Source organism: Phalacrocorax aristotelis, chromosome 1, assembly GCF_949628215.1.
Source record: "Phalacrocorax aristotelis chromosome 1, bGulAri2.1, whole genome shotgun sequence".
Taxonomy (NCBI): Eukaryota; Metazoa; Chordata; class Aves; order Suliformes; family Phalacrocoracidae; genus Phalacrocorax; species Phalacrocorax aristotelis.
In genome coordinates this window covers 134,593,739-134,611,461 of record NC_134276.1, presented here as the reverse complement: position 1 = coordinate 134,611,461, position 17,723 = coordinate 134,593,739, and the positions used below count along the sequence as shown (strand labels likewise).

General features: G+C 37.6%; 1 protein-coding gene across 2 annotated transcripts in view; it reads left to right on the top strand.

The window, feature by feature from the left end:
• The window catches only part of TULP3 (TUB like protein 3), a 34,703-nt gene that overhangs the window by 5,756 nt on the left and 11,224 nt on the right, over positions 1-17,723 (top strand). For both annotated transcript variants that reach the window (XM_075110208.1, XM_075110216.1), the window contains exons 2-4: positions 8,589-8,640; positions 13,887-14,049; positions 16,020-16,193. In XM_075110208.1, the coding sequence (XP_074966309.1) occupies positions 8,589-8,640; positions 13,887-14,049; positions 16,020-16,193 (389 nt within the window). The remainder of the gene's footprint in view (positions 1-8,588; positions 8,641-13,886; positions 14,050-16,019; positions 16,194-17,723) is intronic.

Here is a 17,723-nt window from a genome sequence, read left to right as displayed (position 1 = left end):
AGACTCAGGTCTAAACTATCTCCATTTGTCTTGTGATCTCCAGAACCCAAACAGACAGAATCATAGAATCATGGAGGTTGGAAGAGGCTTCTTGAGATCATCTGGTCCAACCCTACTGCTCAAGCAGGGTCAGCTGGAATAGGTTGCACAGGATGATGTCCAGACAGGTTTTTAATATCTCCAAAGACGGAGACTCCACAAACTCCCTGGGCTACCTGTTCCAGTGTTTGACCACTCTCTCAAGAAAAGTTTTTTCTTGCATTTGTATAGAATTTAATGTAGTTTAGTTTGTGCCCGCTGCCTCTTGCCCTGTAAGGAGGCACTGCTGACTTCATCTCCTTTACACCCTCCCATCAGGTATTTATACACATTGATAAGATGCCCTCTGAGCCTTCTCTTCTCCAGGCTGAACCATCACAGTTGTCTCAGCCTCACCTCATGTGAAAGATACTCCAGTCCCTTAATCATCTTTATGGCTCTTTGATGGACTTGCTTCAGTATGTCCATATCTTTCTTGTGCTGAGGAGCCCAGAATTGGACACGGCACTTCATGTGTGGCTTCACCAGTGCTGAGCAGAGAGGTAGGGTCACTTCTCTCGACCTGCTGCCAGTGCTTTTCCTAATGCAGCCCAAGATTCTGTCAACCACTGTTGGCCTTGAGGGTGCATTGCTACCTCATGGTCAGCTTGTCCACCAAGACATTAACAATCCATTTCTGGAAAAGGAATCTCATCAGACAGCATGTGCTTTATTCTTTGTTTCACCATAACTCAACTTTTCTCCCATAGGCCCTTCATTTCTCAAAGTTCTGGTACCTTACTAGCAGGCTCCTATCTATTTTGCCTGACAATCTCCTGCCACGTTAGTTCTTCCTATTTCAAGGTGTGTTTATGTAGGTATGTAATAGTGCAGAGCATATCCCATTGCATTTGTGAGGTACTAATTTCATACTAGGGTTTTGTGCTTCCATTAATACCATTTTGAAACTGAAGATACGGGTGATTCTTCTGAGTGGTTGTTTCACCTTGCCTACACTGTTTCATTTTACCTTACAAAATCACTGGAACAAGTACTGTAAAGAAAAGACAAGTTTGTGTCTCCTGCACTGTTAAATAAACTTTTCTGCATTAACTTAGCTGCAGTCAGTCAGTACTAGAATGCACCATTATTTACTGAGTTACATTTGGTGTGTGAACAGTCGCCCCAGAATGATGCATTTTCAAAGGAACTCCTTTAGGCCGAGTGTAGTGTGTTCTGGCTGAGCTGTTTCAACCTGAACAGCCTGTTACTTTCAGGTACACTTCACTTACTATTAGGGCATTGTGCATTTAATGGCATTATTGCGTTATGCAAGTATGGAGAACATGGTGCTGCAAGGATAGGTTTGGATTAAACTCCCTGCCTTCTTGCTTTTAGCCAACAAAAATAATTATTAACCTGTTTGTGTTCTATAACAAAAGATTTTTCTGCAGTACTTGTGCATCTCAGATTGTTTTTTCTTGAATCCCTTTCTTCAGCACGGTATTCCTATTGCTTGGAGTTGTTGGGGCAGCTGTTTTGCCACCATAAAGGCAAAACATATCCTTTTTTTTTTTTCTTTTTTTTTTTCTTCAGGGTGCCAGCCTTTTCGGGATTTTTTTTTGGGGGGTGTGTGTGTTTCAGTTTAGGTGGTTTTGGCACTCTTCCAGTCCATGTGACTTTAAAGAAAAGTACCTGATAATTCCACAGTGAAGTTCCATTTTTATACTCAGAGGTAGGTAGAAGCAAAAGTTGTAAAGGACTAACTTGCCTTTGGGTTTCTCTAAGATCTTCAGATCTTCTTTAATAAGTTGTAAATTGTTCAGGTAGTTGCTGCAAGTTATTGGCAGGAACATGCAGCGCCTGGAGGATTCAAGTGGGGTAGGACATACAGATCTAGATGCTTGTCTTCCTGTTCCCCCACAACACCCTGGTCTGGCAGTTGCCATTATTAGTCTTATTAGTTAATTTTCTACTTCTTTTCAAATATTCTGAGATATGTCCCACATGATACAGACTTAATTTGTGTATTAAAACGTATACAAGACAGTCTTTATTCACAATAATATATCTACTCATTCAGAATTGCTTCCAAAATTAATGTTCGCTGTTGCCATGTCATTGTTCCCATAATATGTTCTGTAGGTGAAAAGCTTACCAAGCAAACTTTGTTAAATCTTTCTCAAAACAATACGGCTATTGGCATTAGAAATCTGTGTGTGTTTCTTTGTGGGCGGGAGGAAATCAAAGTTAAAACTGATTTCACTGGAGAAAGGATTCTTTTGGAAAAAAGCCAGAGGCTGAAACTTGCTCCTGTTGAAATATCAACTGCTTGAAAATAACTTAAAACTGAAATGTTGATTCAACCTAAGAATTGTGTCTCTTAGAAATGGGTGTGGCATTTTACAGCTGTTTTGCAGCAGATCCAGTTTACCTTGGAAGACTTACTGGTAGTTAATTTGATTATGAAGGAAAGAATATCCCATTTGGCAAAAAACCCACTCTTCTGCCTTGGGGAAGGCAGAAAAATTTCATAATCCTCACTCCTTTGGTTGCTATGTTACACATTTTCCCAGAAATGAACAATTACAGTTGTGTCAGTTGCAAGGAAAGCAGATGGGACTCCTCCCTTTTGTGGATTGGAAGGTGCATTACAGATAAGTTTTGTACCTCAATGAGTTTCCAGAGGCAGTATTGCAATTTTTGTTTGGAATATATCTTTTAAAAGATAAGAATCCTTCTTCAAATGATCTCTTTTCTACAGCTTCTGTTTTCCTTCACAGCTGTGGTTCAGATGAGGAGAATAATTCCCAGGGAAGTTCTTTGGAGAGTTAAGAGTGAAAACCCTTTCATACCAGCTGACCTTGCATTTCTTACTGAAGTTGTGTTTACTTGCACTTCTACAGGCAAAAATTAGATCTAGTGGACAAAGATATGTGCCACAAGCTGCATTCTTCTCATTCCCCGATTCTTAAATTCTGGGAGTATTGCTCAGAGCCATAATTGCTGCTACAGCATTAATAAACTGTCCTGCAAAGGAAAAAGGAGTTACGTGATCTTTGTTATGCTCCTGATTGGAAGCAGCCCTCTGTAGAGTGAGAAATGGAACATAAGATATTGGGAAGTTTGGGACATTTGTGGAGGAGAATGGTGTTCGTTTATTGTGCCTTGGAGTTCCTTTAAAGGAAATAAAGCCATGGAAACAGTTAAAAAATTAACAAACAAGATCCTTAAAATATAGGTTCATATTCCCATCAATAATGAAAGATTGTGTTTGTTAAAAGAAGGCTTTATATGTCAGACCGATATAAAATATCAAGCTTGTTAGTAACAAGATGCAGGAAACTCAAAATCTAGTCTACTTTAAAATGAGCTAAAAGTTTTTGCTGGACAGTCTCCCTGAATCTCTCTGCCAAACTACAGAGTATCTCAATTTTTAGTATCTCCCCTAGAGCTGTGCACAAACAGTTGATACTTTCTGAATTTCTCTCACCAAGAATTCAGTGCATATAGAGTGCTAATATATGCCCTAAAGAAGCTTAGAACAGTTAAAAAGCAAAACAAGCTATCTTTCCTTCTTTTGGGTCAGATTTTCTTTTAAGGTTGGCGTGGAGTCTGTTGCTGTCTGCTAGTCTGACCTTCTGCTTAAAACAGGCCAGAGAACCTTACTCATTATTTTATCAAACCTATAACTGCTTGAATTGCAGAATAGCTTTAGCTATCTGGGAAACTTCTAAATCTGGAAGGCCTTGCTACATTGTTTGCTAGGAGGAAAAACTGAATATTTCTTTAGTGGACGTATGAGGAATATACGTATTTTGTTGAATGCAGGAAAAAATGTCATGAGCTTTTTTTCCTTTGTTTAACGTATTTCATATGTGTCTTTCTAGTGAATTCTGGATCATGTAGAACATTTTCTCTCTACAGGCTGCTCTTGCTGTGGCTTTTCTTGCTTCCTCTGCTTGTTGCCTTTCACTCACAGCTGCAACCAGTCAATTCCTTGCAAAACTAGTCTGTAATAAAGTCAACCTTTTATCTGCCTCTTTACAGCTTCGACAGTCAGTATGTAAAGGGGACTTAATTGGTCCCTTGATATAACTTGAAAGAAGAATGCTTAGCTCTCCCATCTGGGATAACCACACATGAAATCTGAGGTAGGCTGTAGCCTTACTCCATGACAGCAGTTTTAAGCATAATGATATTAAACTTTGATTAAAACCTGTTGTTTTCTGTTGAAAATCCACAGCTCCATGATGTATCCCAGTGGTTAATTAGTCACAGTGTTAAATAAAAGTTTTATTTGCAGTCCGAATCTGTTTAGCTTCAGTTATGTATGACTGGCTTTTGTTGTCTTCTCCTCTCTCATCAGTAGTCATTTGTGGTCTCAAATGTATGGAACACAGTGGAATGTACTGATTAATTTTCTCTTACATGAACTGTAGGATGCATTCAAATCTTCCTAAGAGCTACATTTTCCAGTCCTTGCTCAATTTGTTCAGCTTTCTGCTGAACCCTCTTCAGCTCTTGAGAGTCCTTTCTCTTGTGTGAACCTTGGACAGAATGGGAAGACCATTTTCAGACTGCTGGATTGCTTTCTTGCCCTATTTTGTATGTTCTCATACTTTAATATCAGGTATTTAATTATTCTCAGAGTTGCATTATACTGTGGGTTTGCATTTGGCTGATTTGATGGTAATTATTGCCAAGTGCTTAGAACATAATTATTTTGGTTTTTTAAAGTATGATGTATTCAGCAACACAGAAAAGTTGCAGTGAAAACAAGTGTTAACTGTCTAGCCGTATGTAATGCTTTACAACATAGTTTGTAATTCCAAAATTGCAGTGTGTTATTGAAAAATAATACATCCATTCTGAAAGAACTGTCCATAGATGTAGTGTGCCTTTTTTACAGAAATGAAAATAAACTATATAAAAATGAAGCCCTAATTGCATATATGAACGTCTGTTAAATAACTTGTGAGTTATCTCTTCATTGTGGTTAGTTTAATATTCTGAAAATGCTTAGGAAAAGACCAAATAAACACATCTCTAACAAATTTGTCATTCATATTCCTATTGCAACACTTTAATTTCTGCTTATGATGTGAAAACAAAGCTAGTTCTGATTTCAGCAGGAATTTGATGTGGTATCAATTAAAAATAAAATATTTTGCTTCATGTTGGACTATGTTGAATCTGGAAAGGGATCTGTGAGGAGGAATGGATCTGTAAACCCCTTTACATCTTGCTGTCTTCTCCCACATTCAGACATGCTTTTGTATCTTCTCAGTTGAGTGTTTTCATTAAATAGTTAATTTCCTACACTCATTTTTATTCTGTACCCTGGATAATCATTAGTCTTCACTTCTATGTTACATTATGGGTCATTTATCCTTTCTCTGTGGGATGTGTCTGTTACCCATCATGCAGCTTTAGTAGAAGAGCTAGCAGATTCTGGTAAATGTAGCAGAGGAGTTGGTGAGGCAGGGTCTTGTGTAGTCTGCTCTTCTGCAGCAGTTGGGCAGAGGAAGATCATGTCAGGCTACTTGAATATTTTCAGTTCTTATTTGTCAGAAGTAAATGGGTGACTGGTTTGATGGTTGTTTTTTTTTTATTCCTGTTTTGAACTGTGTTGTTATAGCTATGGAAATGCCGCTTATTTTTCCTGTTCCTAATGGGTATTTAATTCTTCTTATTGCATGTAAACCCTTCAAACAGCAAAGCATAACGAAGAGCATAGTGATTTTGCGTGGGCATGTCCGAAGAGCACTTAGATATACTGCTCTGTGTAGTCAGTCCATCTGAAGGAAGATTCATGTTTGAAGCCCGTAGCTGTACCAGCATGCTTCTTGCATTCCTTAGTGGTGAGCTGTAGGAGTGACTCTGGCATAGCCTTTTCCTTAAGCTCTGTAACAACACCAACCCACTGTGGTGGGTAGAAAAAAGTCTGAAGTGTGTGTATGTGTGGGAAGCTCTTTTTTGTCTGCTTATTATGTTACACATTCATGATGACCAAATGCTGGAAGGAAGGTTGCAAGTGGAGTAAATAATAGCGGGTTGGTTTTTTTTTTTTTAGAACCGCAGTGCTCTTGGCTTTAATTGGCTTTTTATTTTGCTCCTTGATGAATCCTTGCACTTTATAACGGGAAGGATTGATGGCTGCTTTCATTTTGTGGCTGCTACAAGGTGATCTTTGTCTGTGTTTAACAGTAAATTGTAAAAGAGAACACTCTTGTTTTCTTTTGCTTTATCAAGCTCTGTGTCCTGTTAGAATCCTTACATGTTTCAACAATGTTTGAGTCTCCATTAAGTGGTTGGAGTTGAGGTCTCGTTTAGCCTGTGTTATGGTCCTGTTCCAACAGTCTCCAGACCTGTCTTTGATGTTACACAAGTTTATTCCATTGTGGGTTGAAAACAGTTTAAAAATCAAAGTAAATAATTTTCATTGAGGATTTCCGTAAGACACACATGTCCTGATGTTTCAGCATTTTGCCATCTTCCAGGTAAAAATGAAAACCTGGAAACTTATTTCCAAAAGTGGTACCATTTTTCTTTATTTTCTGAAGAAGAGACTCTTATTGTTGGGGGTGCATTTTTCTATTAGGAAAAGCAATAAAACCATAGACAGTAGCTTGTATCTACACAGGACACCTTTGTATTTCTTTTTATTTATATAAGAATGTGTCCGTAAATCTAATATTTATCAGAGCTACATAGATTGCTTCATAACTAACTCTTGACTGCAGTTACAAATGTTATGTATTTCTTAAGTCAGAAGGCGTATGAAAAGAAAAGGAACTCTCTCCCCCTCACCCCCCTTTTTTTTTTTGTTCATGAATATTTTAACTTTTTTGGACTTTGCCAAAGATGACCTTTTCCATCACCTATACTGTAAATAAAAGGCGTGTGACATTTTAACTTTATTGTTGAAGTTTCATGTGGCAACTAACTTGTCTAGCTGCGCTCAGTAGATATGACTCTGCATGTTTCTTTCTGAAATTGTGGGTGTTTTCAGGTGGAGACAAGCGTATTACTGTAACTGTTGCTGTGGGGACACAAAACAGCTCTCCATCCCTCTTCAAGACAGACATTAATTTTTCCAGGTCCTCCATTCCCTTTGAATCCAAGGTGCTATGTGTTACTGGTTTATGTGAGGGGTAACATCAGTTTTTAGAAGCAAGGTGTTTTCGAGGTCCTAGACCTTGTGTTATGTGACAACACTTGAAAAACATTAGAAAAAATTTATAGAAATAAGGAAAACTGCCAAGTAAAACCCAATGGCAGGGGCAACTTGCTTTAAAATCCCATTAGTTGGGCAGTAAACATCAATTTTAGAGTATATAAACTGTTACATATGACATGTGTATACAAAACTTTTTTTCTGCATTTTTCAGTCTTCCAGAACAGGGCCTGTGTTGGATAGGATAGTCTGTAAGGACCTCTGATCTGTTGTCTGCTTGCCTGGAAGTAGAGTCAGATGTGGATTTGACTGAGCCCTTTCTCCCCTTATTAGCTCTATGTGCTGTGATCCAATTTCCATGGCATGTGTTTTGCGGAAGCCTCACCCCACCTCTGTCCCTGTCTCTCTCCATCTTTCCAGTTTTCCTTGTTAGGGTTGTATTCAACACTGTCTGCCAGCTTGACTTCACATCATCGGACATTTCTGCATACCTAGACCAGACGAAGAACTTCCTGTTCAAATTGAAATTTTGGCTAGCCCTGCTTTTTCTGCATGCCACCAATAAAAAATATAATGTTTGTCCATTCTCCCTATTAAGTATCTTCTTCCTGATGCTCTCTTACTTCCAGAGAGGTCTTTGTCAAAGCTGTGTGGGAAGAAAGTGCACAACTGTGGTAGGCAGAATATGTGCTGACTTGTCAATTAACCTTTCCCCTTTGTAGAGTTAACTGCTCTAAATTGCACTTTATGTAATAATTCATTATTGTACACAAGAAAATGAGAAGTCTGTATGGAACACAACTTAGAGTGAAAAACTAGAGTTCTTATGAAAGTTACCTATAAAGAACTTAAATAGTGAAATAATTATTTTTTCATCTCTAGGAATTAATACCAGGTATTGCAAATACAGATTCTCTCAGGTATTAACAGTAGTTCTGGGAAGTCTGGCAGGTGGATAAAATGGTGTAGGTTTGACTCCAAGACAAAACCTAAAATTCGGAGTTAATTTGGAATTGGGTATTTTATGAAGGAGCAGGGACTTTGTTCAATTGGTTTGAACGGTGTTAAGCCTTCAGACATAAATTGTATCATACCCCATAGCCCATAGTGGCTCATAATCCATCCATCAGTAATGAAACATTTTTTGCTTACAAAATGCTTTCAGAACAGTTTATTAAGGTGATTAACTACAGTTTGGTCCTATTTATGACAGAATATGAAGTATGATTTATTCCTTAATGCCTTGTAACTTGGTCTTCTCATGGGATAGAAGTTATGTCTTATAGTAGCTTTAAAGTCTTGACAGTGAAGTTGTAGTCTGTGAATATCCTGTGCTCTTATAATGCAAACTATTTACTAGCAATAATTAATTTTTCTTTCCCTTTCCCAGCATCTTTGAGGATGAAAGCATGAAACTACGACAGCTGAAACTAGAGAATCAGGTAAATGGTATTGCCGAATCTAGTAAAAATAAGTATAGAAAAACAAACAGCCATCTAGAGACTGGAGAAATGGGGGTGAAGTGCTAAAAATGCTTGGTGTAAAGAATACAAAGAACAACTCATTGCTAACATTTTTTCTTTAAATATTTTCATGGCTTTTGTTAGTTTAAGTCAACCTTGCTATGGCTTGTAGGCTTGATGTCTTCTATATATATATTTTTCATATGTCTTCTCATTTTGTTGGGATTGAGTCACCACAATGCAGGAATGAATCAAAAGAGAGGAAGACTGCATTTTAAGTATCAAAGGAAAAGTTTCCCCAAGCTATAGAAAGATGTCCTTAACGCTTTAATTGAGAAAGATTTCCAGCATCTCTTGACTTTTTTTTGCTTCCTACAAAGTAAACATTTACAGCCAAATATTTGTCAAATATTAGGTTATGGGTCTCAGTTTTTAAAGTGCTGTTTGCTGGATGCTTACATCAGCATATTCTTAAAAGCAATAAAGTATCCATCCTTAATATTATTCCTCTGTGAAATTTTAAATGCATATCAATAGATGAGAGGATGTGAGATTGTTATGATTCTCTAGCTGGCCTTTTCACATGGACCACAAATCACTGTCTTGCATCTGTGTTCAAATTAAGGAATGTTTTTTAGAAAAGCTCTTTCTTTCAGCTGAGGGAACTGTTGCAGTGGATAATAACCCTATTTACCAGAACTTGTTCATTATTTCTAGTCTGAGTTTGCTTAGCTTTGACTTCAGTGGATTTATTACAAACTTTATCTGTGTGTATATAGGCGCTTATCTAAAACACTTTAGAGTCAAGGAATAAAATTTATCTTTGGTCATATTTATGGAAGCTGGGATAATCCTTTTACCTGTAGGGTATCCAGTAACACTTGCTTTTAAAATCAAAACAAAACCAAAACAAAAAACATTAAAGCATTAGTTCAAGTAATCAGTAGAAGAGCATTTAGTGTCAAATGTCACTGAGTAAGAAGTTCCAAAACTAAGGATGGTCTGACTGCTTGGTAATGAACCTTAGTGTCTGTTTTAGGAATGTTGTCTTGGGTCATAAGTTGGTAGTAATCACTGGCTTGTAGTGCTAGGCACTGTGGTTAACATATGCCTAGTTGCAGACCTTATCGTGGGGATGCATTGCGATTCCACCAAATCCAAGCTGCTGGGCTGGGTGGAATTCCCTCAAAGCAGCTGTCAGTTGAATCATGAAGAGGTGAGTTTAAAGAATTCATACTGTTCTGCAGTTTTGTTTCAGGCTTTCTTGGATTTGGTTGAGATTGCAATCATCTGCAAAATCAACAGCTAGGAAATGTCACTGAAATATGATTTAACACCACCACCCCTCCTTGCAAATAAGGTTTGTTGACAAATGCTAACAGTCTCTAATTTAGGATTGTATACTTAAGTTTTTTAGTATTAACTTTTAAAGTCTACTTTTAACTTTTACATGAATAGTACCATGCCTTCTGAAGAAGTAGAGATTAATAAGAGATCACTGTCAGACATGATGGACTCATTGCTGGTTGTAGCTGATGCCCCATTTGATTAATTTGTCCTAAACATTTCTAGGAATTGGGATAAAAAATGCAAATGTTTAGCACCTTTGGCCATACAGAGAATGTGGAATAAGCATTTGCCGCAACAAAGCCATATGCCTGTCATCCAATCTTTATGGTGGGTTTGGAAGCCCTGTCATTGCAGTAAAGTATTATTTTTACTAGTGCATGACATCAAGTACCGTCTGTGGGCCAGCTTTGCATGCCAGAAGACTTTTACCTAGATTACTGCTATTTCCTTGAGGAGAGAGGGTGTGGCTGCTCAGGCAGTGCTTACTTCCCCAGCAGTAGGTGTTTCTTTGTCTTTTGAGGCACCTGCAGCTAAAAGTGCAATGCTGCCATCTCCCTGTGGGTGGAGAACATGAAGCTGAAGGCATATTTCCGAATGCATCTGGTATGGTACTGACTCTTGACGTGAAGTTTCATTAATGCCATCATCATTAGCATTGTCACTGCTGCCTCAGCATGAACTTAGGAGATAGAAGAGTGGAGAAGATGTTTCAAAGCCTACTAAGGTAGGACCATGCCAAACAATAAGTGGTATGGTACTGTACCTTCAGGGGTGGAGTGGTTGGAACCCTCCTGTACACCATCTTCCAGTTCATCACAGTTGTAGAAAGGATACTAAACTAGTTCTCTCATTAGTCTGCTATGATATATTAATCTGACACATCTGACTTTTAACCTTGTTGGAAACTCATTAGAACCAGAGTTGGTGGTTTGATCTTAATCATCCTGTGTTCTGATGTTATGCTTTTCTGTGGTGCAAAGAAAATGCTTCTGAAAGTATTAAATACATGGAGTTCACAAAATACTGAACACATTGTGATAATCTGTACCTGTTATTTATTTAAGGGGTTATGTGTTCTGGTGTCCTGTTCATGAACTATGTAAATTTTTTGTTGTAATATTATGTGAATTTTTACTGTAACACAGAGCTGGAAGAAAAGGCTAGTTAGTAAACAAAGTGAAACAAAATATAATTTCCTTTTATCTACTTAGTGGAATAAGTCTGAGAATAATAGTACTGAAGGTAAGACTGCTCTGCCACCTTATGTAGAGAAAATGAACTGCTACTATCTGTCCTGTAGTAGGCTTGTAGATTTTTTTTTTTTCTCTCAATAAGCAAAGTAGTAGAGAGAGAAGCCTTTTTAAAACAAATTTCTATCAAGTGTTGTAACTTTGATTATCCTGAAGTTCTTGCTAGAAGAAGGTCTACCAGCAGGAAAGTATATGTTTCAATATAAGCCAATAAGATGCGGTTGGACTGGTGAGTCCTAGAAACTCTTTGATGAAACCAAATGTATTATAGTGAGAAAAAACAAATTTGTAGAGGGTGAGCAGTGAAATGTTTAAAAAAGCTCATCTAATAGCATAATCAGTTAAGTAGCTGTGAAAGTTGTTATATCCTATGTTGTTCCCAAATTCAATTTCCCATTCTAGCAGTAGCTATGTACTTTCTTACTGCCTTTAGGTTGTGTCTGTTTTATTTTTTTCTTGTCTGTATATTTATCAGGTAGAGAAGCCTGGGCAACAATTTTTATCAAATCCTTATCCTGAGTATAATCTTTTGATTCTTGTTTTCCCTCTCTCCTTTTATTTAAATTATTAGAGACTTATAAACTATTATGAATTTTTTTTCTTTTTCCTCAGCATTAATTTAAAAAACAAACAACACAAATCAATGTCAATTATTCTGGAAGGTCTGACTTACCTTTCCAGGAAATAAATGTTATCTGTAATTAGCATTTTCTAAGAACTTTACTTCTACTGCTTATTTTTGTTTTCTTCCTGTAGACCAATGTGATAATCTCTTTGGAGTTTTCTGTAATTTTTGCCCTGCAGGACAATCCTTGCAAATAATTCTGCAGTAACAAACACTACCTGTATTGCAGTCCAGTCTTCAAAGTGTAATTATGAGTTTAAATAACGGAGGTTATTTTGGTTTGGTTTTTTTGGTGTTTTTTTTTTGTTTTGCTTTGGGGGTTTTTTTGGTGTGTGTTGGTTGTGGTTTGGTGTTTTTTTCTATTCTTTTTGTGGTTTGTGGGTGGCTTTTGTTGTTGTTTGTTGATTTTTCTTTTAGAGAAGTGTTTGAAAAGCAGGAATAATAAAGGACCAAGGGCTGAGTTGTGTTGGAATTCTTCAGGGCGAGGTTGCTTCAGAAACTAACCTCACTTAAGATAAAAAGCCTAATAGGAGAGGAAAGAACCAACAAGAGAGAGAAAAAGCATAGCAGGAGGGGAAAGGGTTCCAAAAGCATCTATGTCTCAAGTTGATTGAATTGTTGGTACTGTTCATCTGATGGATCCTTGGAGACTGAAAAGGGTTTGATGGAGAAAGAGTTTCTGTCATCAAGAACAGCTTTCAGGGGTTGTTCAGGTACCTAAGAAGCAGGCATGGATAAACTGCATTTACAGCAAGGGGCTGGCACATTGTTTGCATAGTGGTGTGTTACAAAATATTAGAATATGATTATTTCTTCTTAATACATCACCTTAACTTCTAAGGATTAAGTGTGACTGTCTTTAAAATGGTGTAACGTCCCTATTTGCCTTGATTTAAGCTTAGAAGTTCTGTTCTCACGTAGTAGGAAATCATAAACGTCAAATATGTATGCATCTTGGAAAAGTAATGTTTTATTTTTTAACATTTGAATTTACCGTTCTCTTCTTGCAATCCTGAATTACATGGAAAAAGCTTGCAAGGTAGAAGAATTTTCCTTTCACTGGATCAGTCCTATCTTAATGACTGTAATTTCCCTTTCTTCCCCTTCCCCTTCCCCGCCCCCCCCCCCCCCCCCCCGCTCGCCCCCATTTAAGTCTTATCTCTCAACGTTGGTTTCTGGGAACTATTTGTTTTCAATTCTCCCTATAAGATGATAGCTTTTGAGACAAAAGCCTTTTCCTTTGCAAGTCCTTATTTGGTTTTGCTGCACTGTGATAGCATTTATAACTGCAGTGGCAGAGGGGGCCCTGACTAAGGATTTTTAGAAATGTTATGCTAATACAGTAAAAGACTTAGTTGCCATATAATGCATAAGGCAAGGGCTCTCATCTTTACTCTGGCATTTTCAGATAGTCTTGGAGGTAGTTCTCTTAATACAAAGTTAGCTGAATTGTACAAAACAGGGAGGAAAAAAATAGACATTCCCTGCATGTGCAGGGAGTTGTTCTCCTAAACGACAGAATGCAGTGGAAGGAGCGGAGGGTCCTTGTGAGCTGTTTTGTCTACTCTATCAGCTTAAGTACGTAGGATGCATGGAGTAATAAAATTGCATGAACATGCTGTATATTATAACATTTACTTTGTGAAATGTTTCATATTGGATTATAAACAACTGCTGAATTTGTCTATTTATATTAAGGATTGTTGCAATTTGGACTGGATGAACAGAGTTAAAATTATCTGCTGATGGTGTCAGGATAGATCAGAAAATAAGCAGGTGTTCACATCACCCATCAACCACTGATGGAGAATCAAAGGCCATGTCTCACTCCAAAAACACAGTGATATCTGTGTCTAGGATTTTTGTAAGAGATTACAAGAGTATTTCAGGTTCATTGGAGATCCTGGTCAGTGACATGTCATTGCCAATGGCTGAGGCTTGGTTTCTGCCTCCCTGGATGTGGTTACTCATCTTTATTTCATGCTTTTTCTTTATTTCAGAGAGCTCTTCTAGAGAAGAAGCAGAGGAAAAAACGTCTTGATCCCTTGATGGTACAACCAAATCCTGAGGCAAAGCTGCGTAGGTCAAAGCCCAAAGTGTGTGAGGAGCAGACTCCTTTAGTAGGAACTCCTGCCCCTTTCCACAGTGATGTTATGTTACATGGTAAGTAATCAACCTGATTGCAACAAATGTTCCCCAAAATGCCCGTGCATGCATTTTGTCACAGATGGACACCTACATTGCTGTGACAGTGGTCAAGTGATAAACAAGATTGATTAGATACCTTCCTATGTACAGAACTAGCATTGTAGTACAGTATGGTTGAGCAATACTGAACTGTAAAAATAAACAAAAATCTTACCTTGAATTTTGTGACAGCTGAGAATCTTCATGTGCCTTTGAGGAATCTCTCCCTTGTGTTAGGCTAAGAACTCTAGAAATGGGTTAGGAACTTATATAATGGTAGGGAGAAACAAATCCAAAGAAATAGGTTCTTCTGAAGCTGTAGGGTGAAGAATAGGAAAGAAGCCAGTAGTGACTGCCTGTACTTTTCTTCGTGGTATGGTATACTCCATCTCCAGGTTGTGCGTGACTGAATGATAAAGTAGACAAGAGCAAAACAAAAGTCCTATGAATAGTGAATTAGGTTCTTGCTGGTTTTTACCTCATTTGTTCATTTTCTGTGAACTTCGAGACAAATGAAATATGACAAACAAGCTATAGTGGTCCAGAGAGTCACAAGCACAAAGTGATATCAGAGCCAAAGGCAATAACTCAAAACATTACAGTAAAATAGTTACCATTCTGTTAAGAGTAAAAAGAAATACAATAGTGAGAGCCTTAAGACTTCCATGTCACAGGGAAGAAAAAAGAGGAGCTATGAAACCCCTACATTCCAGTGGAAGTGTCAAGAAGTAGTTTGAGAGCCAAGATCCCATCAGCCTATCAAGAAAGTAACACGAAACTTCCTGAGGCTATTGCAGGATGTTATACCACCACCATTATATTAATAGGGAATTAATGTGTAGAGTAGAATTTAAAACACCCAAACACACCAGTGTTACCTGGTTTGAAGATCACATTTGGAGCTATGTTATCCCCTATCTTTTGAATGTTTTTCTTGTTGTCCAGATGTCTTTCAGAATCATAGGATGGGGAGGAGAGTGGTGATGTGGATGGTAGCATTTATGTGTTTAAAATTAGGTGGGAGAAAGCATCTGTTAAAAGACACTTTGAAGTCAAAAAGAGAGTGAAAGAAAAGATTGATATAACTTCTAAGTTAGGAAGCTTTAGTAGTACTGAAACTACAAGAAAGAAAAGTTAAAACTAACTGCTCCCTCACTAGCTTCCTTAGTTCTGAAGCTTCCTCAGTACAAACAAATCCTGTTAAAAAGTGATCACAGCAGTAAACATGTTCAGAGATCTGATGACTAGATAAAGCAGTGAAGTTTTAAGAAGGAAAACAGTGGGAAAGCAAGAAATCCAAAGCTGGAACTACACTTACATATTGTGTGCTACAAAAATGTGTATTAAGTATTATGCCAGACCCTGACATCGAGACATCTCCACCAATTATGAAGCACAGTGCACAGCTGCATTGCATGTTTAAACATGGAAATTTCATTTCTGCCAAAAAGATAGAGGGCATCCATTTACAGGTTTTTCTGCCTGTGGCTGTAGATATTTTTATCAAATTGATTTGTGATGTTCACTGTAGAGTGCTCACTTACTGGAACAGGCACAAACAAGAAACCTAAAGGAAAAGAAAATAGAGTAGTTGCCCATAAATACATTGAAGGATATCAGTGCACATGACTATTTTTTTTTTTAATTAATTGCTTAAGCCCTTACAAAAGAAGTAGATACAGCCACTATATATAAATGCAGAAACTGATACCTGATTTAAAGGAATTTAAAGTGATATAATATAATAGTAAAGTTTAAAGTAATAGGCGGTCTCTGCCAGAGTCAGGCCTGACTCCTCCCAAGTCTTCTGACAAAAGTTGAAAAAGTATTGGTCACTACCTTAAAGGGATGCTTGAGCAAGGGAAGATGAAAAGGACCACCATCCTGGGATGCATCTTTAGTGGTAAAAAGTCAATTTTAGCATTCTGTTTCGTTTTGGCCTGCAGGCATTGATGGACCAGCTGCTTTCCTGAAATCAGAAGTGCAAGATTTGGGGACCAAGCTCCAAACTCTCTCTGCTGGATCTTCCAAAACAGAAGACAATGCAGATCAGGAAAATGGAGAGGCTTTGACAGACATAGCAGGCAAACCAGGTCTGCAAGAAATCTTACAGAAACGAGGTAAGAGTTGATAATGGGCAAAGGTCTTTTTTGGGCTCTTCTAGTTCTTATAATTTTTTTCAGTAGCATTAAAAAAACTGAAGAATATGAGGAATCATGAAAGAAATGTCTGTAGGATATCACTTTTAAATGCAGAGCTAGTAGATTCTACAGCAGGTAGAAATGCAGAACTGCAGTTCCTTCTTCTAATGTTAATTGGAACATACCAGTTGTGTTTTAAAGGTTTATCAATGTGCAGTATAATTTCTGGCCTTTACAAGGAAGTTGGTGACAAAATGCTATACATTTTGCTAAAGTTCAGGGTATTTTTATTCCAGATATATTATATCTGGGTATGATGCCTGGAATATTTTCACAACAGCAGAACCCTCTATAGCCAGTAGATGCTGTACTTTAACTGTTTAGGAGGCTAACGGGAAAGGTGATCTTACAAAGTTGGAGGCTGTCACCATCATCAGTTTGAGTTTTATATTCAGTAGTTATACACCATTGAATAGGTTCCCAGTGGAGTGTCCATCTGTCTGCCAAGTATCTTATGTTGCTGCCAGTACCACAGGAAACCTTTTTGTTGCATGCAGCCTAAGCATTTTGCAGCAAAATAATGGCTAGTGTTTAATATGGTACACAGATTGTTTTTATTTTGCCAAGCCTGTCTTGCAGAATGTTTCCAGTATACTTTGTGTATTAAGGTACTAGCATTTGTAGAAATATTTCTATTCAGATTTCCAGTCAGATGCAACAGCTGCTTACCTATGGATAGCAACATTACACAAGAGTTAGGAAAGGAAACAGGGGAGAATATCCAGAAACTTCAAGGGAAATTAGTGGAGGTAGAATATAAACAGTGAATTTTGAAATTGGCTGGAGTACTAGGGTTAACGCCTTTCCTCTTTCCAAATGTGCTTTGGCAAGTTTACTGACAGGTTGTTAAGACTACATTTTTCTGTTTCATCTGAGACAAAGAACTTCCAGAAGTCCAAAAAATCCCTTCTATTCAGTGCCATGTTGGAGCACAGTTATAATATTGGCTCTCAAAAAATAAATCAGTTTAGTAGGCTGTGTGTTCATTGTCTACAGTGGTTTATGAGCTTTTCCATTCTACAGCCAAATTAAAGAACTGACTCACAGAACAAAATGATGCAGTTCCAAGTGGAAGGAAACACCACACAGTGATGTGTACAGAAGCTCTTTATAAATGTCTTTATCCAGAGTTATTTTAATTATATACCCACAGTCATCTGTACATACTATGCTTAGGTTAAGATTAAATAAATAAGTCCTGGAACTACTCTGTCTATGCTTCCGTTTTAAAAAAAATCAAATCATTAGTAGTATTTGAGACCTGAGTTACTGCTACTGATGTAAGAATGGGAGGGGATCCTACTGAAAAATTATCATATCCGATTTCAGTGTAAGGGGAAATGGTAAAGGATGTAACTATACAGAGTCCAGGTTACAGGATAGGTGTCAACATATTGATCTGGATTTCCTTTTTTGGCTCTTAAGATATGGAGGGCTTTTTTGCGTGAA